The following is a 23,581-nucleotide window of genomic DNA, read 5'->3' on the forward strand; positions in this document are numbered from 1 at the left end:
ATCTAAATACCATAGCAATTTGCTACCCACTGTATTAGTTAGAATAATGCATACTACATGCTAGTGTAACAAATGAGCCCCACAATTGCAGTGCCTTAACTATAATAAAGTTTATTTCTCTTCCATATGAAGTCAATTGGAAGACATTTCAGACACAGCTTATCTCTACCTCATGCCTCCATCATTCCTGAGGGCTTCAGAATCCTTTGATTCAAGCCAGTGGACAGGAGAAGAGAATGTTGGATCATGCATTGAAGGTTCCATTGACTACAACTCAGTCACTTGGCCACATCAAACAGCAAAAGAGGCTGGAAATGTATAGTTATAGACCCAGGAGAAAGAGGAAATGGGTTTGGTGAGCACACATAGTAGTCTCTACTGTAGTTTGCCCTTCTTATCGTCAAATATCCTTCTTCTTCTCAGACAAAAAAACATACTCACCACCTCCCCCAAGTGGACAAGCCAAAGTTTTATCTGTCATTGCACTGGTCTGAAATTCCAGGATTTCTCAGTACACATCCTCTCTCTTAGAATCTGGATTTAGATTCCTCTGGTCACTGTCACCACCCCTTCCCACCTCAACACACACACACACACACACACACACACACACACACACACACACACACACACTACAATGGTGGAGCCCGGACAGGATAAATATAATAAGTTTACCCATTCGGGAAAGGGAGTAGAAAATAAGATCAGTTACTGTGTTCGTAAAGGTTAGGAAATCTTGCAGGATAGGTACTGTAAGGAGCCCTACCCTGGCAGCAGAAGACATTTCTTGATTGGGTTTTGATTCTGCTTTTCATGAAGAATTCCATTGTTCTCTGTGGCCTCTGGCCCTACAGGTTCATTTTTATCCATTTTCGCCTATAGTCACATCTCACATGGGTATGGCTTCATTTAGATGGCCTAAGGACTATGGGTTTTAGCTCAATATGTCCTATACAGTATATGAAGTTGTATTTGGCTAAAATGAGGTTAGTTGAAATTTAATTAAATAAAGCATAGCTAAGAGTATTTGGCAGAGGGGTTCTCTGTGGGGCTTTACCTTTGTTGGATGAACTTGTTTGCTTATCCAAGGAGACGATTCAATTTTTATATTCTTCTGAGTTTACATCTATTTTTCAGAGTCTCAGGACAGTTGAGGAAGAGAGTAAAATTTAGGTTGTGACTCCTACCAAATCATGTATACTATGGTGAGGAAAGATACTCTTTTTCAAAGAATTGAACAAATTTTAAATATAGAAAATACTTTTACACTATTACAATTTATATGAAACATACTAGTACAAAACTATAAATATATTTATATTAATGTATAAGTCTAGTGAATAATACTCTAAAGAGTCCTACAAACTTGTATGATTTCACCTTTTATCTTTGTCAGTCAGGTTTTCAAATGAAGTCCCAGCTATAAAACTTTGACTAGCCAACCTCGACATATGACACTTTTTCCTTTGTGCCTTTTTCCTTTCACAGTGTCTTTTCCTTTGTACCTTTTTTAGGCTATAAAGGAAAATGAGATTAAAATGAATCTTCCTCAGATAGACTATTTGAAGATTATAACTATTTTACAAGAAACAATTTTATATACTTAAGAGGATATTGAAATATATTTTTAAAGTCCTGCAATTTTCTATAGTTATTTAAAATGTTTTTGTCATTTTGAAATAGCTATATATGTGTATATAAAATTACCTTGAATTTTGGAATGATGCTATATAATCATTTCTGAATGATAAACACCTACAGAAGGGAGATTATCTACATCTGGATTGATAAGGTTTATAGCGCATAATTTGAACACGAGCATCTTAAGGATATGGGGAATTCTTAATTCATCAAGCAAAATAATACTTATGTAAAGATGTTTTGCTACAGCTCTTTGTTGCTGTTCACCATAGACTGAACACGAACTTCATCTCCTGCTGCGATAATTGGTTCATAACTTTCCATCATTTCCTGAAAGCATTTATTGCCTACCTAAAAGTATACAAAATTAACTTCCTAATTGTTGACAAAACAGTAAAAACGTCCAATTTCAATATTCCACTTTAGATATCACAAACATTCTTATTAGGGAGATAACTGACAATATGAATAAAATTTTCAAAGTAAGTTTATTTCAGGTTTATTATTCAGATAATCCAAACTTAATTGTGTGTAGTTTTTGTTTTTGAACCCCAAATTTCTTAGAAATCCACTTTTAGAATTGCAAAGGACCTTAGAGATCATTAGGTGACTTATACAAAGTAAAGCATTTGAACTGAAGTTTCTTGACTCTCTTTTCATTATACTGCGTTTCCTCCAGCTCAATAGATGATTTTAAATCTGACAGCATTTACTTTTATAAAAATCTTTGTTAATGCCTTCTTTTTAAAAATTCGTGGTACTGTTAAGTAACTGGCTTTACAAAGAGAAATGAAGAGTGCTTTACCTTTAAAATATTAACTAATTATGCAAGTTTCTTCTCTTTCTGTTGACATTGATTTGCTCTTTTCATATACTGGGATTTCATATACACTTTTTATACACCAATATTTTATACACACATACATACATATCTCTGTAATTTTAATGGCTTTTAGACATTTTATCATGTTATATAACTTGACTATTTCCAACTTACTGGACATTAGGTCATTTCTTGGTTCTATAAACTTTTTAAAATTACTTTTTGGGATATACTCCCATAAGTGGTACTTTCTCAAAAGAAAATAACTTTTATGGTTCCTGCTATGTATAAGTAGATTGCTTTTTAGAAACATTTTACAAATTACACATAACTAACAGCAATGGATGACTATATCTGTTTTCCCATAGACCTGCTAACATTGATGTTATATAATTAAGATTTTGAAGAATAAAGAGTGTTACTATTTCTTATTAAGATATTTGAAATGGTTTTATTTTGAAATGAAATGTATAAAATCACTTCTGAATTTTAGAGTGATTTTAATTTATTTTTATTTAGTTATTTCTCAAAATTTTATAAAATCAGCTATGTTCACATTATAGACAATTCATGTTATTTTACTTGCTTTGCCTATTGATAAAACAGCAACATTAAATAGAAACCAAATTACAATTTTAATAAATGCTATCCTATCAGCAAAGGATTCTTTAAAGGAATGGCATAAACCACACCATATATTATTTATTTTTCAAAGCTGAAAGACATTTTCTGATGGAAAATATACTTATAATTTCATGGCTTCCTCATTCTATTTGTAGCATATCTCATTACTATATAAATCACACACAAATTTCCAAAATGCGAAACTGGTTCTTTATTCCTTCTTAAAATGTTACCTATTCATCTGATTTCTAATCCTTAATACTTTTATAGATAATATTCAGTTAGCCAATAAAATATAAATTAATTTTATTATTATCATGAAAAAATAGAAGATACAGGAAAACATACTATTATATCTTTGGAAGTACACATATTTATAATAGATCTTTAGTCTGAAGATTTGTCATATAAAGTATGCATTTCATTAATAATGCGATACCAATAAGGTTCAAATCTTTTTTGTTGTTGGGGGATGAGGGTTCACAATGCTGCAGAAATGGAAAATGGCCCATCTCAACCATTCTCTTCTTTATTCTAACAGAATTCTAGGCAATGTATTTAGCTGAAAAACGACATTTCTCAGACCTTTTGCATATGGCATGGCCAATCTGACATAAGACTTGTTCAAATGAGCCTCTGGGAAAGCTATCATTGCCCTTCCATCTGATGATGGCTAGAGCTCCAGCAATGATCTTGGGACTATGAGAGAAAAGGCAAGAAAATTTCAGCTCCCTAGTATCAGACCCAATTGGGATTAATCTTTCAGCTTTAAAAATATATATTTCTCTTTTTATAATTAAAATGATCTCTGTATTGAGGGTCATTTAAATATAGGCTTGACACTAATAAACTATGTTTATTCCTTTAGCTAATATCCTCTGAGCCTTAAATATGTGGCCAGCTAACTCTGAGCCTGGAACTGTAAAACATCTGTGTGAACAATTATCCATTTTATTAGTGCAAAGACTTCAACTGGCTGCACTATAGAATCACAAGTAAAAATGTAGACTTACTAAGTCTAAGGTAATGGTTTCAAACTTTAGCTTGTATCAGAATCCCTTGTGAAAACACAGACTTGTTAACCATATGCTTGTTAAAACATGGATTGTTGAGCTCGTCTGCCAAAATTAAGAGATTCTGGCAGGTCTGGGGCGACATGTTCCCAGGTGTTGCCAATGCTGCTGGTCCAAGGACCACAATTTGAGAAACACTAGTCGAGGATACAACCTGGACACCTGTGTGTTATAATAGTTTAACATGATTATGATGGTTCAAAGCAGGATCAGAAACCCATAATTGAGAACTGGTAAGATTACAGCTGTTCTCTCTCACCCGCTTTTATTCCTCAGCTTCAGTTTTCCAGAATAAAAGTGAGAGCTTTTTTATCTTCTCTGTGTATGCACTTTTCTATTGCTTTCCTTTCGGTTTCTTAGGGTAAATGGGGTTGACTAGCTGTAGGTCAGATTTTGAAACAAACAGTCATTTTCCCTTCAGGTTTTCTTTCTGCACCCTTCATTCTCCTCTTAACAACTACGCTTTCCTAGCCCTACGTATTTATCAGTCTCTTCCTTCCACAGCCTCAACTCTGTGGCCTAAGTTTGCACCCCCTGTGAGTAGTTCTCATCTATTCTCCCAGCCTTATCTGAAACACTCATTACCTGAGTTGCAATCTTTGTTAGGTGTTAGCTATTTGAGGACGTTTCTTGCAGTTGTTCACCAAAATATATGAGCTGTTAATCTATCAGTGGCTTTGGTGTGGGGAAAATGTTTCCAAGGAAGAGGCTCTCACTGTACTTTGCTGAAGAAGAGGGTTGTCTAACAACCTGGATTCTCCTTTTTTCACAGGAATTCAGGAGTCTTCAGAGACTTTTTTTGAATAATCCATTTACTTCCTATCCTTCTTTAGATGATGACCTCATAAATTTTTTCCTGATTCTAGCCCACCCCTGTAACCCATGAACACTTTTAGCAGATTTAGCCCTTCAATGCTCCTTTTTTGACCTGAGGTTGGGTTGTGGGTGTCATTGCTCCTCAACTTTACTGCCTGGATTGAAGCGGAAATTATTATTCTGGACCGTCCATGGCTCTAGACTCCTTATTGGGCAAACCTACCTAACAAGGGAATTTGCTTCCAGAGAGTTTGGATAGGGTTGTAGGAGCTGGGATATCCCTGCCAATATATCACCTACCAAACTCTGGTCACATAATGAAGTCTTTATGGTTTATTTATCATGAACATGGTCTTCTCAAAGCTTTACACTTAAAAGTAATGCCAAAATTATTCACTACATCACCATTTATGAACTGCTTCTGCATGTTTGGATAGAAAAATAGGCAAGAACAAACTGCTCTTTAAAGTTTATCAGTACGTTTTCTAATCCAAAGGCCTCCCCATAACTCTCAACTTCTTCAGTCTTTGTGTAGCATTCCAGACTGCTGACCATGCCTTAGTCTTTTTTTTTTAATTCGTTAAGCTGAAGTTTATATTTTTTCCAGTTTCCTTTTTATTTTAATAAAGTATAGTTGACACACAATATTATATTAGTTTCAGGTGTATAACACAGTGGCTCGACATTTATACATTATGAAATGATCACCACAATAAGTCTAGCAACCACCTCTACCCACACAAAGTTATTACAGTATTGTTGACTACAATCCCTATGCTATACATTACATCCCCATAACTTATTTATTTCATGACTGGAATTTGTACCTCTTAATCCCCTTCACCTATTTCATCAATTTCCCCACACTCCTCCCCTCTGGCAACCACCAGTTTCTTCTCTGTATCTGTAAGTTTCTTTCTGTTTTGTTTCTTTATTGTTGCTTTTTAGATTTCACATATGAATCATATGGTATTTGTCATTCTCTAATTTATTTCACTTAGAATAATACCCTCAAGGTCCTTCCGTGTTGTTACAGATGGCAAGATTTCATTATTTTTTATGACTGGATAATATTCCATTGTGTATATATACATCCTCTTTATCCGTTCATCTATCAATGGACACTTAAGTTGCTTCCATATCTTAACTATTATAAACAATAGTAAACATAGTGATGCATGTATCTTTTCAAATTAGTGTTTTGGGTTTTGTGTGTGTGTGTGTGGGGGGGGGGGGAATACCTAGTAGTGGAACTGCTAAATCGTACGGTAGTTATATTTTTAATTTTAAAAATTCTGTTTTTAAATTTAAAATTTTTAAATTAAAAAATTCTGTTTCTCCATTCTGCTTTCCATAGTGGCTATGCCAATTTACTTTCCTACTAAGAGTGCACCAGGGTACCCTTTTCTCCACATCCTCATCAACAATTGTTATTTGCTGTCCTTTTTATAATAGCCATTCTGACAGGTGTGAGGTGATACCTCATTGTAATCTTGATAGGCATTTCCCTGATGATTAGCGATATTGAGTATTATTTCATGGTCTGTTGGCCATCTGTTTGTTTTCTTTGGGAAAATGTCAGTTCAGGTCCTCTGCCCGTTTTTTAATTGGGTTGTTTGCTTTTTTGATGTTGAGTTGTATGAGTTCTTTGTATATTTTGGATGTTAAGCCCTTATTTGTTGTATTGTTTGCAAATACCTTCTCCCATTCACTGGGTGGCCTAATAATTTTGTTGATAGTGTTTTTTACTGTGCAAAACCTTTTTAGTTTGATGTAGTCCCATTTGTTTATTTTTGCTTTTGTTTCCCTTGCCTGAGGAGACATATCAAAAAAATGTTGCTAAGACCAGTGTCAAAGAGTTTGTATTTTCCTCTAGGAGTTTTATAGCTTCAGGTCTCACATTTAAGTCTTTAATCCATTTTGAATTTATTTCTGTGCATGGTGTGAGAGAGTAGTACAGTTTGATACTTTTTCATGTAGCTGTCTAGTTTTCCCAACACCATTTATTGAAGAGGCTCTCTTTTCCCCACTGCATTTTCTTGCCTCCTTTGTCATGGATTAATTGAGCATATGTGTGTGAGTTTATTTCAGGCTGTCTATTCTGTTCCATTGATCTATGTGTCTGTCTTGTGCCAGCACTATACTGTTTTGATTACTGTAGCTTTGTAGTACAGTTTGAAATCAGGGAGCATTATACCTCCAGATTTGTTCTTCTTTCTCAAGATTGTTTTGGCTATTCAGGGTCTTTTATGTTTCCATACAAATTTTAAAATTATTTGTTCTAGTTCTGTGAAAAATGCCATTGGTATATTTGATAGGGATTGCATTGAATCTATAGATTGCAACAATCCCAGAGGTCTCTTAAACTATACTCATTTTTTTTTTTTTTTGCGGTACGCGGACCTCTCACTGTTGTGGTCTCTCCCGCCGCAGAGCACAGGCTCTGGACGCGCAGGCTCAGTGGCCATGGCTCACGGGCCCCCCGCTCCGTGGCATGTGGGATCTTCCCGGACCGGGGCACGAATCCGTGTCCCCTGCATTGGCAAGTGGACTCAACCACTGAGCCACCAGGGAAGCCCTATACTCATTTTTTAAAATTCTTTTTTTCTTTTCTCTGTTCAGCAGGGGTGATTTCCACCACTCTATATTCTAGTTCACTGACTGATCCATTCCTTTCTATCATCTAATCTACTGTTGAGTCCTTCTAGTGTATTTTTTAATTTCAGCTGCTATATTCTTCAGCTCTGTTTAGTTCCTCTTTATATTTTCTAACTTTTTGTTTAATCTTCTCCCCAGTTCATTGAGCATCTTTATAATCATTCCCTTGAACTTATTGGGTAGATTGCTTATCTCCACTTCACTTAGTTCTTCTTCTGAGGTTTTGTCTTGTTTCTTTGTTTAAAACATATTCCTATCTCTCCTCATTTTACCCAAATTTCTGTGTTTATTTCTCCTGCTCTTGGAGAAATGGACTTATGTCAGAGATGTTTTATGGGGCCCAAAATCTCACTCCCCTCTGTTTACCAGAGCTATATGTTCCAGAGGTGCCCCCTATGTGGGCTGTGTGGACCCCTCTGTTGTGATGGGGATGACTACCGTGGGCACAGTGGTAAGCAGGGCCGGGCTTAGGCCTGCTTGGCTGCCAGTGCCTGCCTTGTGTGGTAGCTGCTGGCCCACTGGTGGTCAGGGCTGGGTCTCTACACTGTGAACTGCTTGGCCCAGGGGGTGTGAGGACTGGTGCTGGCCCACTGGTGGATGCATAAGCTCCTTCACTAACAGGCTAGAGGGAGGACTCCAAGGTGGTGCTTGCCAACACCAGCATCCTTGTGGTAGAACATGTTCCCCCAAATGGCTGCCACCAGCATCATTGTCCCCAGAGCAAGTCCCAGTTGCCTCTTGCCTCTCTGAGAGGCTCTCCAAGGTTAGCAAGTGGGTCTGACCAGGATTCTTTCAAATTACTGTCTCTGTGTGGGAACTTAGAGCATGTGAGATTTTGTGTGCACCCTTTAAGAGCAGAGTGTCTGTTTCCTACACACCTCTGGCTCTTTAATATGCATGCCCTGCTGGCTTTCAGTGCCAGACGTTCTGGGGTTTCATCTTCCCAGTGCAGGACCCCTGGGCTGGGGAGCTCAATGTGGGGCTTGGACCCCTTGTTCCTTGCAGAGAACCTCTGCATTTGTGATTATCTTCCCATTTGTGGTTGATATCTACTCAGGAGTGTGTGTACTGACACATGGATATATCCCTCCTACTTGTCTTATTGTGGTTCCTTCTTTACAACTTTAGTTGTGGAAAATCTTTTCTGCTAGTCTTCACATTGTTCTTATCGATAATTGCTCTGTAAATAGTTGTAATTTTTGTGTGCCCACGGGAGGATATGAGCTCAGGATCTTTCTACTCGACCATCTTTGCCATCAACCTAGAGGACTCTTAAATGGCTGTTTCTACTCCATTATTCCTTAATGTTGGCATTTCCCATCATTCTTCCCATATTTTTTCAGTACTCTCAAGCAACCTCTCCCTTATTATTCTCATTAATGTTAATGCCTGGCCTCCTATTTTCTTCCATACTGATGGGAACTGGGAGAAGAAACACCTGGGACAAAGCTGAAAATTTAGGCAATAACATAGTGATAGATGCTAATTGGAATGGTATAAGTATTTAAAATTTTAAGGCTAATAATCTCCTTTAAATTTTTTTAACATAACAGATAAGGTGAAAGTCTCCTCAGGCCATTACTCCCATTCCTTGTCTCCTATCTTCCACCCCAAAAGTAACTACTGCTAGTAGTTTATTTTCCATTTACAATATTTAAAGTTTATTTCTTTATTTAAACATAAATGGTATATTAGTAAACATACCATTCTGGAACTTGTGTTTTTCATTCATGAAAATGTTTTGAGATTTTTCCATGTTAGAACGTATAGTTCTCCCTTAAGAAATAGCATTTAAATACTACTAATTTTTGCAGCAGAATATATAAAATAAGTCATGCCAAGGATGCCTTGAAGAGCTTGAACTTTTGTGAGGGTCTGTCAGAGTAATTCCATAATTAAAACAATGCTGATGGTGGTAACAGTTCATTGGCTTTCTGAGTTTTAAACATATTGAGTATTCTCCGTGAATTTGAGAGTGACGTCTTAGACTGGGCTACATGTAAACAGTGGTCCCAACATACCACATATGAGTTGATGACAGTGAGATCCATCACTCAGTCTTGAACATCTGAGGAGAATGATTGACTCATTGAATTAAGAAGACCTTATATGATATCTCTCTTTGCTCTTTGATGGTTGGTTTCCTTATTACAGACTTTATCAATGTGGAATGCTCAATTACAAATTCAACTACCATGAATCAGTAGTTGAATTTGAATATCTTTTCCTTAGGGACCAAGATGATATCTAGCAATAAATTTTGTGAAAATTTCTAAATCTGTAAGTTAGTTATGAGGATTCAGAGGCAAGAAACCAACTGTTTGGCTGTTAACTACACAGTCCAGTGTATCGATGGTAGGGGGAGTGAGTGTAATAAAGATGGCTTGTCTAGACAAGGGTGCATGTCTATTCATGGAAGACTCAACTGATATTTAGGAAGTCTCCAGAAGCTTATAAGTCCAGAAAGTCCTTTTTGAATAGGTGATATCAGGAAGCCAAAGACATTTAGGCTGTTAACCAAAAGCTCAGCGTAGTAAATTAGGACAGTAAGTTTTTTGGACTTCATTTCCCTAATGTATGTAATGAGGATGCTGGAATATAAAATCGCCAAGGTTTCTTTCATGGAAAGACTTTAGCTCCTGAGGAACCTATTGGGCAAAATGTTCTTAGCCTCTTTCCTCACAATATGTGAATTAGGCAGAAAATGTTATGATTATATTCAGAAGAAATATATTATTTTGGTAAATCTATTATCAAACTATCAAAATCAAATTCTTGAAGCCCCACTGTTAGCATGAGTCATTAACGCCTTTAGATTAACTTCTCCTGAGTTTCATGGTGGGAAGTCCATCTCTGCCATGATTTAATGGAAAGATTATTGAATCTAAAATTTAGAAGACTTGAGTTTAATCTTCATTGTACAAGTCACTAAGTCACTGTCTTGAGCAACTTATTTAATATCCCTGAATCTCAATTTAATTGCATACAAAATAGACATTATAAAAAATACATACCTAAAGAACACTGCCATCAAGACTAAATAAAATAAAATGTGGAAGCGCTTTACACATGTTGTATTATTATTATTTTTTTACTTCTAAAAAAATAATGTTGGGGGTAGGAGTTTATTAATTTATTAATTTATTTTTGCTGTGTTGGGTCTTCGTTTCTGTGCGAGGGCTTTCTCTAGTTGTGGCAAGCGGGGGCCACTCTTCATCACGGTGCGCGGGCCTCTCACTATCGCGGCCTCTCCTGTTGCGGAGCACAGGCTCAGTAGTTGTGGCTCACGGGCCCAGTTGCTCCGCAGCATGTGGGATCCTCCCAGACCAGGGCTCGAACCCGTGTCCCCTGCACTAGCTGGCAGATTCTCAACCGCTGAGCCACCAGGGAAGCCCTGTTGTATTATAATTTAAATAAATCCTATAAAGTCTATAATAGTGCTATACAGTGTATTATGATATTGTAAATGGAAACCAATTCAAATATCTTGTGAAAAATTCCTTCATTCCTCTGAATTCTTGTAATACCTATTTGTAATTTGCCTATAGGACTAGTGGATATTTATTTTAGTAAATAGTTAATGAATACCAACACTGTACCAAGAAATATACCAAGTGATTAGGGAGAGCAATACTTTTCAGCAGATAAGAAAGTTTTCCAAAAAAAGGTAGCCATTGAGAAGCTCTTTGAAGGAAGGGTAGAGGTTCCGTAGGGAATATGGTGGTGGGAAGTTTGAAATACTGGAAACAGCAAATGTCTTAAGTTGCAGAAAAGTTATAAAGTCCTTGAGGGCAGTGACTGTATGTCCTAATAATCTTTGTGTTGGTCCTATTGTTGTACAACCTTGACTTTATGCCCATCACAAAACACGTAGCCTGTCATCCTTAATAAATGAATTGCATAATTGAGTGGATGGTATGTCGTGCCTCTGAGGAGGTTCTCAAACTTCAGCCCGTGCATCGTTAACACCTGGAGGGCTGTGGTAGCACAGATGGTTGGGCCTCACTCCCAGAATTTGGGATTCCCTTGGTCTGAGACAGATGCGTGAAAATTTGCCTTTCTTAAAGTTCCCAGGTGATGCTAATGGTTCCAGGATCACATTCTGAAAACCACTGCATTATTGTAATTTTTTTTTTTTTTTGCGGTACGCGGGCCTCTCCCGTTGCGGAGCACAGGCTCCGGACGCGCAGGCTCCACGGCATGTGGGATCTTTCCGGACCGGGGCATGAACCCGTGTCTCCTGCATCGGCAGGCAGACTCTCAACCACTGTGCCACCAGGGAAGCCCTGCATTATTGTAATTTATATTTAACCACTGAGGCAACATTCTTGTTTTTCCCTAAGCATCCAGAATACTCTTATAATTCTTGTCAAACTTAAAGAATCTTCAAGAAGTCTAACCCCATTCTGAGGGCAATAAAAATGGTAGAGTGTATGTCTTATTTTTGCACAGCCTGCAGCCCCTTATAATGATGTTTTGCAAATACTTGGGTTCAAAAATGTAATGCACTGAGTATGATTGGAATCAAGTAACTGTGCAGTAAATATTAAGTTCTTTATTTAACCACCCCTTAGTAAAAGGAATGGATAATTACCATTCCTCAGTTAGAAATATGTTCAGGAAGTGTTGTTAAAGAAAAATTAACTTCGGTTCATTAAGTCCATCAGCAATTTTCCCTCCTGTTTTGCCTTGGATATTTGTGAGTGCAGTGCAGCAGAACTAAGTCTGGTGTTGACTTGAGTGTGGATTAATATACATATCCAAAAGGGTTCTTGGGACAATCAAGGCTAGTATGAGCTTGTTCGGTCAGAGCTGTGAACCTAAAAACAAGCTTCCCTCCTGCCTCCAGTTGGCGCCAATTCTGCCTCCCGCCAAGCCGCATCTATTCTGGCTGACCCTGAGCTCAGGTGTCCCGAGTAGCCTCAGACCTTCATTTCTGCCCGCGGAAGGCTCGAAGTTTCTTCCCGCCAATGGCACGGGTTTCCGCCTCCCTGCGCCCTAGGCGCAGGCAGGACTGCGCATGTGCGGGGCCCGGCGGCCGCTGGTGCGTCTCCGCGGACCGAAAGCCATGGCGGAGACGGAAGCGAGCTTGCTGCGCCAGTTCCCACTGCTTCTACCCCAGAACCGGGCGAAAACCGTGTATGAAGGATTCATTTCAGCTCAGGTACTCGCCCGGGTGTTGCTCTTTCGCTAGGAGAGCCTCCTTCTGGCGGCGCAGCCCCGGCCCTGAAGTCTGTGACCGGAGGGGTTAGGGGCTCGAGTTTGTGGGGATTGAGGGGGGCGGCCAGTAAGGACTCTTAGGAGACTAGAAGTTTGAGAACCGTGGGCCGTTGCTGGAAACCCGTTCCTGGCTGTCGCCTCCACGCCTGGGCCTGGGTCGCTGCCCGGGACAGGACGCTGGGAGGCCCGCGTACGCGCCCGGGCGGGGAGAGGACTGGGCGAAGGGCCACGCCCCCTCGTCCCCGCCACTCGCGGAGTTTTGCCTCGCTCCTAACTGTGTTTGTCCCACGTTTGAACTTTTGTTTTAATTGGTCAGTTTTTTGCTTGTCTTTATTCTAACATGCCCCACCCCCACGAAGGTTGGAGGCTATTCAGAGGGGAGTCTGCGCTCCCTCATTATATTCGTGTTTCCTGCAGAAAGAACGTTTTGGAGGAAAACCTGATTTTGGCTCTCTGCCAAGTCCTGGCTACCGGGTCTCATCAGTTGGCGATGTTTTTGTAGGAAATCTTGACAACCGAAGTAATTACCTTTGCTGATTCCAAGTGGCCTCTCTTGTGGAGTTTATTACCCATAGTAAACACGTGTAGAGCTTTGAAGCTTACAAAGCGCTTTCCAAGTACAATATCTCACTTAATCCTCAGGCCTCGGAGGCAGAAAAATTTTTTAAAAAGTCATTATTCTCGTTTTATAGTTGAGTAGGTCAAGGCATGGGAAAGTGGAGAGATTGTTACTTGTCCATGATCGCAACGGACTCCCTTAAACTCAGGCTATCTGATTCCACTCCTGGGTTTTCCCCCTCTACACTGCATCAAGCTACCTTAGGTGAGAATTTTGAGTATAGACTTTGCTTCCTGGCCATTACATTCAACATTGTGCCCTCTCCCTGAACAGCGCACTTACTTTTTGAGAATAGGGGCCATATTCTAGGAATTAACATGTGTTTTGAAGTTTCCTCAAAACACATAGTAATCTCTCAAAAATATTGAGTGAATTATTAAATTCACATGTTAGATGAAAATTTTACCTACCCCTAAGAATATTAAGTGTAGAACTAATCCTAATACACTGATTAAGGAAAGGTTAAAGACCATACACTTGGACTTCATTTGTTTTCAGATTCATTGTGACTCTCACAGAAAGTAGAGGTTAAACGTCATTGTTACTTCTGGAATAAAGTTAATCCACGTTTTCCTTCCCCAATTGGAAGTATTGATCTTGAATTACCTAGTTGGAAACTTTCACAGCATTTAGAAAAACTGAAGAGATGATACTAAGTTCCATTTTTATCAGAACCATGTTATACCTAATTTTAGGCATTTTAAGGAAAGTATTTTGTATTATATGTCTGTATCTGCTAAAGCCTCTTAGAAAATATGTGTAGCCATCAAAATTCAGATTAGATGAAATTATTTTATCCTGGCTATAGCTACAATTCTCATTTGTACTTGCTTTAAGCAGCTTGTTGAAATCCTAACCTAAAGATTTTATTTAACATTGTTTTGTTTTGGTGGAGCTGGTTTTGTCTAAAAATGTGTCTTGTATATAATTGCAAATTTATAGAAAAATAGCAAGGATGTAGGAAGAATTTGAGTATACTCTTTAAGGGGGTTCACCATTTTACATTTGCCCCTTTTGATTTATTATTCTGAGTCTGTGTATGTGGGTGGATGTGTACACACATTATTTCCTTGAACAGTTTCAGATTAAGTTGCAGACATAGTGTTCCTTTATTCCTGTATACTTAAGTGTATATTTCATGAGAACAAGGACATACCCATACATAACCACAATTGTCAAAATCAGGAAATTTAATCATCATATGATACCATTACCTAATCTGGAGTCCAAATTCACATTTTGTTAATGTTGCAATTATACATTTTTTATACCCCTTCCCAGCCCCTAACCATCTGATGTAAAATCTCACATTACATTTAGTTGTTGTGTCTCTTTAATCTGGAATAGTTCCTTAGTCTTTCTTCGTTTTTCATGAACTTGACATTTTTTGAGTACATGTTGGTCATTAGGTAGAATGTCCCTCAATTTAGATTTGTCTGATGTTTCTTCATCATTAAATTCAGGTTATGCAATTTTGACAGATATGCCACAGAAAGAATATTGTATCCTTTTTAGGGAGCGAGATGTCAGCAGGTGTCATTATTGATGATGTTCTCTCTGATCACCTGTTTAAGGTAGCATCTGCCAGATTTTCCTATTGTAATTATTAAGTACTTATAGGAAGCTACTGTGAGGCATCAAACCCCCACCTCCCCCACCCTGTTGTAGCAGCCATTGACTCTTGTTTGAATCAGTTAATTGATGTTTGCCAATGATGATTTTCTAACTCTGTCATTTCTTCTATATTTGTTCATTGGCATTCTGTGATAAAGAGTGGCTTTCCCTTTACCATTTATATCAGGCTCATGGATTTTAAAAATAATTTATCTAATGGATTATAATCCTTACTTCCCTATTTGATGTTTAAATTGTCCCAGATTTGGCCAGTGAGAGCACATTTTTATTGATATGTTTTTAACGATTTGCATTTTCCTGTCAGCACTGTTTTAAAAGTGTCCTGTAAATACTGACATGTAGTGTTTTATCATCATTTTTTAGAACTTAATTTTAATTTGTAGTTCCCCTGCACCTGGGAGTTACTTAATAGAATATTAAAATTTTTGCTCATGGAAGGTCTTTTTTCATTTTAATTTTGTCAGTTCTAGTTTTATTGCATCATGATTAGACAGTGATGTTTATAAAACGTCAACTCTTTGTAACTTAATTGATCCTTTAATTTTAAATTTTATTTATTTGTTAGTGATCTGTGTGAATAAAAGTGTTTTCTCTATTATCGGGTTCTTTCTTTTCTCTTGAGTGAGCTTTGGTAGTCTGTTTCCTTCAATGACTTTTCATTTCATCTGAGTTTTTGAATTTATTGGTTTAAAAGTTGTTTTTAATATTCTCATTATCCTTTTAATGGCTTTAGGATCTTAATGATGCTCCCTATATTGGTTACCTTTTGCTGTATTCCACACCTTAGTGGCTTAAAACAACAAACATTCATTATCTCACCTTTTTTATGGATCAGGAATTTGGATGTGACTTAGCTGGATGTTCGTGGATAAGTGTTTCTCCTGAACTTGCAGTGAAGCTGTTGGCCAGGATGTTTCTTATCTAAAGACTTGACTAGAGCTGGAAAATTTGCTGCCAAGATTGCTCATTCACATAGCTATTGACTTCAGGCCTCAGTTTTTGACTTCTGCTAGAGTCCTCAGTTCCTCACCACGTGGACCTCCATAGTGTTGTTTGACCGTCATTACAGCGTGGCAGCTAGCTTTCCCTGAGTAAGTGATAAAACAGAGATCAAGCAGAAAGCTGCACAGTGCTTTTTCTCCCCCAGCCTCTAAAGTTACACATTTACTTCTGTTTTATGCCGTTTATTAGAGGCAAGTCTCAAATCCAGTCCATGTTCAAAAGGAGATGAGGCACCAACACTTAAAGGTAGAAGTATCAAAGAAATTATTAATATATTTTATAGATATCTCCTATGCCCATTCCTGATATTGGTATTTTGTGTCTTTTTTTTCCCTGATGCATCTGGATAGAGACCTATAAGTTTATTGATCTCTTCAGAGAACCTACTTTGATTTCATTGATTTTTCTCTATTTTTCTGTTTCTGTTTCATTGATTCCTGATCTTAAATTTCCTAATTTGTTTGGGTGGAAGATTAGGTCATTGATAATGAGACCTTTTTCTTTTATAATGTAGATGTTCAGTGCTATATGTTTTCTTTCAAGCATTGCTTTAGCTGTATCACACAAATTTTGGTATATTTTCTTTTTTTTTTTTTTTTACAGTTCAAAATACTTACTAATATCTTCTTTGACCTATAGGTTACTTAGAAGAACAATATATCTCTTAATATTTGAGGATTTTCCAGATATCTTTTTGATATTGATTTATAATTTAGTCCCAGTATAATTCGTATGATTTGAATTCTTTTAAATTTATTGGAACTTATTTTATGGCCTAGAGTATGGTCTATTTTGGTAAACGTTCTGTGCATACTTGAAAAGAATGTATATTATGCTGCTCTTGGGTAGAGTGTTCTATAAATGTCAGGTCAAATTGGTTCATAACACAATTCAAGTTTTCTATATACTTACTGATTTTCTGTCTATTTGTTCAGTTAATGAAAGCGGGTGTTGAAATTTCCACCTACATTAGTCCCCCTTTATCTGCAGGGGATATATTATTCCAAGGCCCCAGTAGATGCCTGAAACTGTGGATAGTACCAAATCCTATATGTACTATGTTTTTTCCTATATATTCATACCTATGATAAAGTTCAATTTATAAATTAGGCACAGTAAAAGAATATCTAAATTGCCAGTGTCACTACTCTTGCGTTTTGGGGTCATTTTTTTTTTTTTTTTTTTTTTTTTTTTTTGCGTTCCGCGGGCCTCTCACTGTCGTGGCCTCTCCCGCTGCAGAGCACAGGCTCCGGACGCACAGGCCCAGCGGCCATGGCTCACGGGCCCAGCCACTCCACGGCATGTGGGATCCTCCCGGACCGGGGCACGAAACCCCGTCCCCCGCATCGGCAGGCGGACTCTCAACCACTGCGCCACCAGGGAAGCCCTGAGGTCGTTATTAACTAAAAGAAGGGTTACTTGAATACAAGCACTTAGATAGTAGGACAGTGGATCTTATAACCGAGACAGCTATTAAGTGACTAACAGGCCGATACCCTGGACAGAGTGATTCACATCCTGGGTGGGATGGAGTGTAGCAGCGTGAGATTCCATCATACTACTCAGAATGATGCCCAATTTACGACTTAAAAATTGTTTGTTTCTGGAATTTTTCATCTAATATTTTCAGTTGACCACAAGTGACTGAAACTGCAGAAAGTGAGACTGTGGATAAGGGGGGGCTACTTTATAATTTTTTTTTTCAATTTCTACTTTCATTTCTGTCAGTTCTTCATATATTTTGAAGTTTTTTAGGTACATAAACTTTTAGGATTGTAAGCACTCTTGCTGAACTGACTCCTTTATGATTCTGAAATGATCCTTTTTATCCTTGGTAATAATCTTTGGAATTTATATTTTTTGTACTAATGTAGTGACTCCAGCTTTTTTTTTGATTAGTGTGACATGGTTTATCTTCTTCCATTCTTTATTTTATGCTTATTTGTGTCTTCATATTTAAAGGGGATTTCTTCTGGGCCTTGCTTTTTTATCCAATCTGATAATCATTGCTTTTTACTTGGGGGTTGTTTAATTAACCCTTTACATTTAATGTGACTGTTGATATGGTTGGGCTTAAATCTAGTATCTACCTGTTTGTTTTGTATGTGTTCCATGTGTTCTTTTATTTATTTTTTATATTTTCCCTATTTTCTGCATTTTACATTAATTGAGTTTTATAATTTTGTTTTATCTCCTCTGTCAGCTTATTACCTTTTTTTTTTTTTTTTTCCCTTAAGTAGTTGCTATATTTTGTCTCTCTTTTCTGGTGTTTGCTCTAGGGTTTACAATACGTATCTTTAATTTATCATAATCTACTTTCAAGTATACCTCTTCCCTTATGGTGTAAGAATCTTACAGTAGTTTACTTGTATTTCTAGTCTCCTGGTTTTGTGCTGCTGTTGCCATATATTTTATTTCTGTTTATCTTATAACCTTCCCAATACAGTATTAATTCTCTTTGAAGCAGCTGATTAGCTTTTTTTTTTTAATTAATAGACTTTTATTTTTTAAGAACAGTGTAGAGTTACTGAAGAGTTGAACAGATGGTAAGGAGAGTTCCCATGTACCGTCTCCTTCCCCACACAAACACAGTTTGTCCTATTATTAACATATTAGTATGGTACATTGTTACAATGAATGAACTAATATTGGTACATTATTATTAACTCAGGTCTGTACTTTATTCATATTTCCTTTGCTTTTACCTAATAAGTTTTTTTCTGTTCTGGGTTCCCATCCAAGATACCATGTTATTATGTCTCTTTAGGCTTCTCTTAGCTGTCATGGTTTCCTTGTTTTTGCTGACTCTGACTTTATGATTGTGAAATGACCTGCTTCATTGAGGAATACTAGTCAAGTATATTGTAGGATACTACTCTACTAGGATTTGTCTGATGTATTTCTCATGAATAGGCTGGGGTTATGTGTTTTTGAGAGGAACATCACAGAGTTTAAGTACCATTTCATCACATCATTTTAAGGGTACACATTGTCAATATGATTTATGACTGTTGATATTAACCTTGATCACTTGGCTGAAGTTGGGTTTGTCAGGTTTCTCTACTGGGAAGTTACTCTTTTTTCCCCCCTTTCCGTACTGTACTCTTTGGAAGGAAGTCACTATGCGCAGCCCTCACTAAGGAGTGGGGAATTATGCTCCCCCTCTTTCAGGTGGAGTATCTATGTACAGTTGACCCTTGAACAATGCAAGGGTTGGGGTGCCAACCCTCATGTGCTCGAAAATCGACATATCACTTTACAGTCCGCTCTCTGTATCCATGGTTCTGCTTCTGTGGATTCAGCCAACTGCAGACGTATACAGTATGTATTTATTGTAAAAAAAAAAAAAAAATCCATGTATAAGTGGAACTGCCCAGTTCAAACCCATGTTGTTCAAGGGTCAACTTAATTTATCTGGAGTTCTTCTGTATGGGAGATTCATTTCTCCATTAATTCAATCATATCAGTATGGACGTATGGATATTTTACATTTTGAGTTATATTCCAATACTACTTTATTTGTTGCTCAAGTTGTTCCAGCTTTGGCACAGTCAGTTATCCTTTAAAGAGATTTTAAAAAATAAGAAAAAAGGTCTTTTATATTTACCTGTATATTTACTGTTTCTGATACTCTTGTATATCCAGATTTTTTACCTTGTTTCATTTACTTTCTTCCTGAAGTTCTTCCTTTAACATTTCTTGTAGTGCATGTCTGCTAGTGATGAATTCTTTCAGTTGTTTTCTGTCTCAAAAAATTGTTGATTTGGCCTTTTGAAAGATACTTTCACTGGGTATAAAGTTCTAGGTTGACTGTTTTTATTTTAGTGCTTTAGCAATGTTGCTTCGCTGTCTTACATTATTATGTATGAGAAATCTCTACTTTTTATCTTTATTTCAGGAGTTGTGGCACATGGGCTCAGTAATTGTGGCTCATGGGCTCTAGAGCGCAGGCTCAGTAGTTGTGGCGCACGGGCTTAGTTGCTCCGTGGCGTGTGGCATCTTCCCAGACCAGGATCGAACCCGTGTCCCCTGAAGTGGCAGGTGGATTCTTAACCACTGTGCCACCAGGGAAGTCCCAGTAGCTTAGTATTGATGGAGACATTATCTTTGTGTCTGTGAACGATTGCAATAGTTTATTAAATTCCTCATTCAAGAATACCCTCTTTTGTCTGCAAAGTGCAGTTTACTTTATGGATGAGTTTTTTTGGTAGTGTTGAAGGAGGAGTTGAGTGTTTTTATTTTGTTACAGAAGATCCTAAGTCTACCATAGTTGGTACTTTTTCCTCCTAACACCCAGTTTCCAAAGGATATCTCTTTTACCGTCTTCTTCTCCTACATTTCTTATCGAAGATGAGATCCTTGACTTTTGTGTTGATAATAAGTCCCCTCCCTGTAATTAGTGCTCTGATTTACCAGAAGTGTTTATTATTGTTATTTGCACATAGTCCAGTCCCCTCTTCTGTCTTCCATGTATTTTTTTTTTTCCTGAATCCCCTAGCTCTCTAAAAGGACTTGATGTGGGGGCCCCAGGGTGGAAACCACTGGAGCCCCAGGATGGAAGACACTGGAAAGTGGTTTAAATTTTTCTTCTTAGAGGTAATTTTGAAGTTTATGGTATTCTCTTTCTTCTGATTCTGCCGAAGACATGGGATTTTTGTGGTTCTGTTTGTTCTTAATTTTGATGTATATAGTTTTTTGGAATGATATGTAGAGAGATTCAGATTTAGGCAACTGTCAGTACTTTTGTTCCCTGTAAGTCTGGAAAATCTGCTTCATGAGAGCAATTAACATTTTTTCTATGGTTTAACTAAAAAAAGATAATTTTGGACATTTTCTTGAATCAGAAAAGTATTATGGCATGTGACATGGCATTTGCCCTTTTAAAATGGTTGGATTTTGCAAATAAGGGACTTTGGAATTTTATTCTTTCACATAACAGATCAGTAGAGTAGTTTTACTATTTTTCATGTAAATTTTGAATTCCAGATTGTTCTTACACGTATGTGTGGGATGTCTGTAAAGTTAGGTTAAAGTTACTACATAATACCTTTTAGCGCTTTAATGAAATAGTGAATTATTGTTACTTGACCTTTTGAAAAGGTCAGTAGTACATTTTGTTTCATTTTTTTAAAGGACATTTGAATGTAATGAAAGTCAGAACTGCAATATTACCATGAAAGTAAAGGTTATGGGGTACATTTAATTGTGTTCCTCTATTTTTGAAACTGCTTTGAGGGAGACTGCTAAAATTCTCGTGGTAATTGTTTTTCAAGAATTTTATTACTCTTTTTCATTTTATACTGTTGGAGTAAAAGATTATATTTCTGTTTGTCTTTTTCTGCTTACCTTTGCTCAGACTTCATGTGTCTTATCCTATTTAAGGTACAAAGTTTAAGCTGCTTACCCATTCACTTTCTCAAGAAAGTAAAACTGAATATATTTCTCAGAGAACTGTCCTTCTTTCCTTGGAAAGATTCTTGAGTAAAATTTGGTCTTTTCAAATGTATAGTTAATGAATATTTAAATTAAAATAACTTAATATTTTAGGGGTTTTATTAAAGTTCTGCGAGTGTGGGAGAATTAAACATACTCTGAGTTATGAAAATATTTCTGTCTATATATTTAGATTATTTAAATATATTTTCTCTTTATTGAACTCTGGAAAATTACAAATATGAAGCCTATAATTATTATATATTTATGATTTTTTCTTCTGTATTCAAAGCAATTTGAAGGAATTTCCTTTTTATTTCCTAAGAAATAACGTTTAAATTTCTTCTTTATGTCTACATTAACAATTTCTTAGTATTTCTTATTTATGTGAGTAACTTTTTCTTTAAAAACAAAATCCTATCTTAGTGTTTTGATTACCCAACAATCACAAAGTTTCTGACAGACATTTTTGAGTTATTTTCCCTCAAATGCACTATTCTGTTGCTTATATTTTAGCAAGTATTTGGATAAAGTTGATACCTTTTAGAAAATAAAGGAAAATGTTGCCTTTTTTATGTGATTCTGTTTGACTTCTCTTTAAGTGAAAGATGAAATGAACCTTCTTTTTTGAATGAACCTTCTTAATGTTTCCCACAGGGAAGAGATTTCCATCTTAAAATATTGCTGCCCAAAGATTTACAACTGAGGAATGCAAGGTGATGTGGTGTTTTGTTATATACTGTACATGCATCTTGGTGGGATGAGCAGTCGTTAATCTGGTATAAGCTGATTCTAGTCATCAGAGTTCTGCCTAAAATGCTTATTAATCAGTTAACCAGAAGCATTTCTGATTTTTCCACATCAGCGTGCTTTGTAAATGATTTTCCCTGGTGTTGAAGTGTTTTTCAGTGGTAACACATTCTCTAATTTATTTATTTTTTAGTTAAAGCAGTGAACAACAAGTGAGAATATTTGGAGAATACAAAAGAATTAGAAAACTTTGTTTCCAGCTTTTGACTGATGTTAATTATGTGTATGTTCAGTCGTGGGAAGACCCCCAGTTCGGTCCTGATAGAAATTAGGTGTCAACATGGGCTGTTGGTATGGACAGCCCTTCAAGGAATGTCAAGAGACAAAATTAGAAATTTAGGATTTAGGTAGCACCTAAAATCTCTTTTCTGCTCCAGAATATCTGAGGGTAGGAAGGGAGGAAGAATCCAGAGACAGTAGAACTGACAGGATTTTGTGACTGGTTAGAAGTGGCAGGTAAGGCAGAAAGAGGAGTGGAGGATCCTTTTCAAGTTCCTAACTTGGATCACTAAGCTAGAGAAGAGATAACAGATGGAAGAAGTAGAAGAGGAGTTGTTTTAAGACATATCAGATGTTAAATATCAAGAGGAGATTTTTAGTAGGTAGTAGTGGTTTGGTGTGGAACTTGAGCATGAAACTTGGAATGGAGACGTATGTAGAAGTCACAGTAGGCGTAGGATTTGGGGCCATGAGTATGGATAGACTTTCTAGTGGCTGCATGGATAGAGTGAGAAGAGAAGAGAAAGCCAGTGACAGAATCTTGAGGGCATAGCAGTGTTTAAAGGACTGGTAAATAAAGAGGACCTTGGAAGAAAACAAAGGATTGACCAGAGAAGTAATAGGAAAACCTCAACAGTTGTCTCTGAAGCCAAAGAAAGAGAGGCTTAGAAAGGGAATGGTTAACAGTGCTGACTGTTGCAAAGGGATCAGGTTAGATTGCATAGGTTTCATGTAGTGGTTGAAGCCAGCTTTTACTGGAGTTTTGGGAGTGGGTAAGTGGGTAGAAAGGAAATGTAAACAGTATAAACTACTTTGAAAAACAGGAGTGGCCAGAGAAGGGTGTGTAGTCAAGGAGGAGTTATAATTATGTGGTTTTTTTAAAAAATAAGATTTGCTTGAACAAGTTAATATTACGGAGGAAAAAAAAACTAGCAGAAAATAAGTTAAGGATACCACAGTAAAGGGATAATTAGTGAATTGATGCGATTGAATTGGTGGGAAGGGGTG

At 37.1% G+C, this 23,581-nt stretch overlaps 1 protein-coding gene across 8 annotated transcripts in view; it reads left to right on the forward strand.

The window, feature by feature from the left end:
- Positions 1 to 12,668: 12,668 nt before the first annotated feature.
- FANCL (FA complementation group L) overlaps positions 12,669 to 23,581 on the forward strand; it is a 78,746-nt gene continuing 67,833 nt past the window's right edge. For 4 of the 8 annotated variants that reach the window (XR_002177856.3, XM_019942823.3, XM_073791363.1 and 1 more), the window contains exons 1-2: positions 12,670 to 12,799; positions 22,202 to 22,260. Coding sequence is in view for 6 of the 8 variants with exons in the window: in XM_019942823.3 (XP_019798382.2) it covers positions 12,704 to 12,799; positions 22,202 to 22,260 (155 nt within the window). In the remaining 2 variants the exon portion in view is untranslated. Of the gene's footprint in view, positions 12,800 to 16,321; positions 16,358 to 20,609; positions 20,708 to 22,201; positions 22,261 to 23,581 lie in introns of those variants that run through there. The other 4 variants (XM_073791364.1, XM_073791365.1, XM_019942825.3 and 1 more) reach the window with 4 other exon arrangements.

The sequence above is a fragment of the Tursiops truncatus genome, chromosome 14 (genome assembly GCF_011762595.2).
Source record: "Tursiops truncatus isolate mTurTru1 chromosome 14, mTurTru1.mat.Y, whole genome shotgun sequence".
Taxonomy (NCBI): domain Eukaryota; kingdom Metazoa; phylum Chordata; class Mammalia; order Artiodactyla; family Delphinidae; genus Tursiops; species Tursiops truncatus.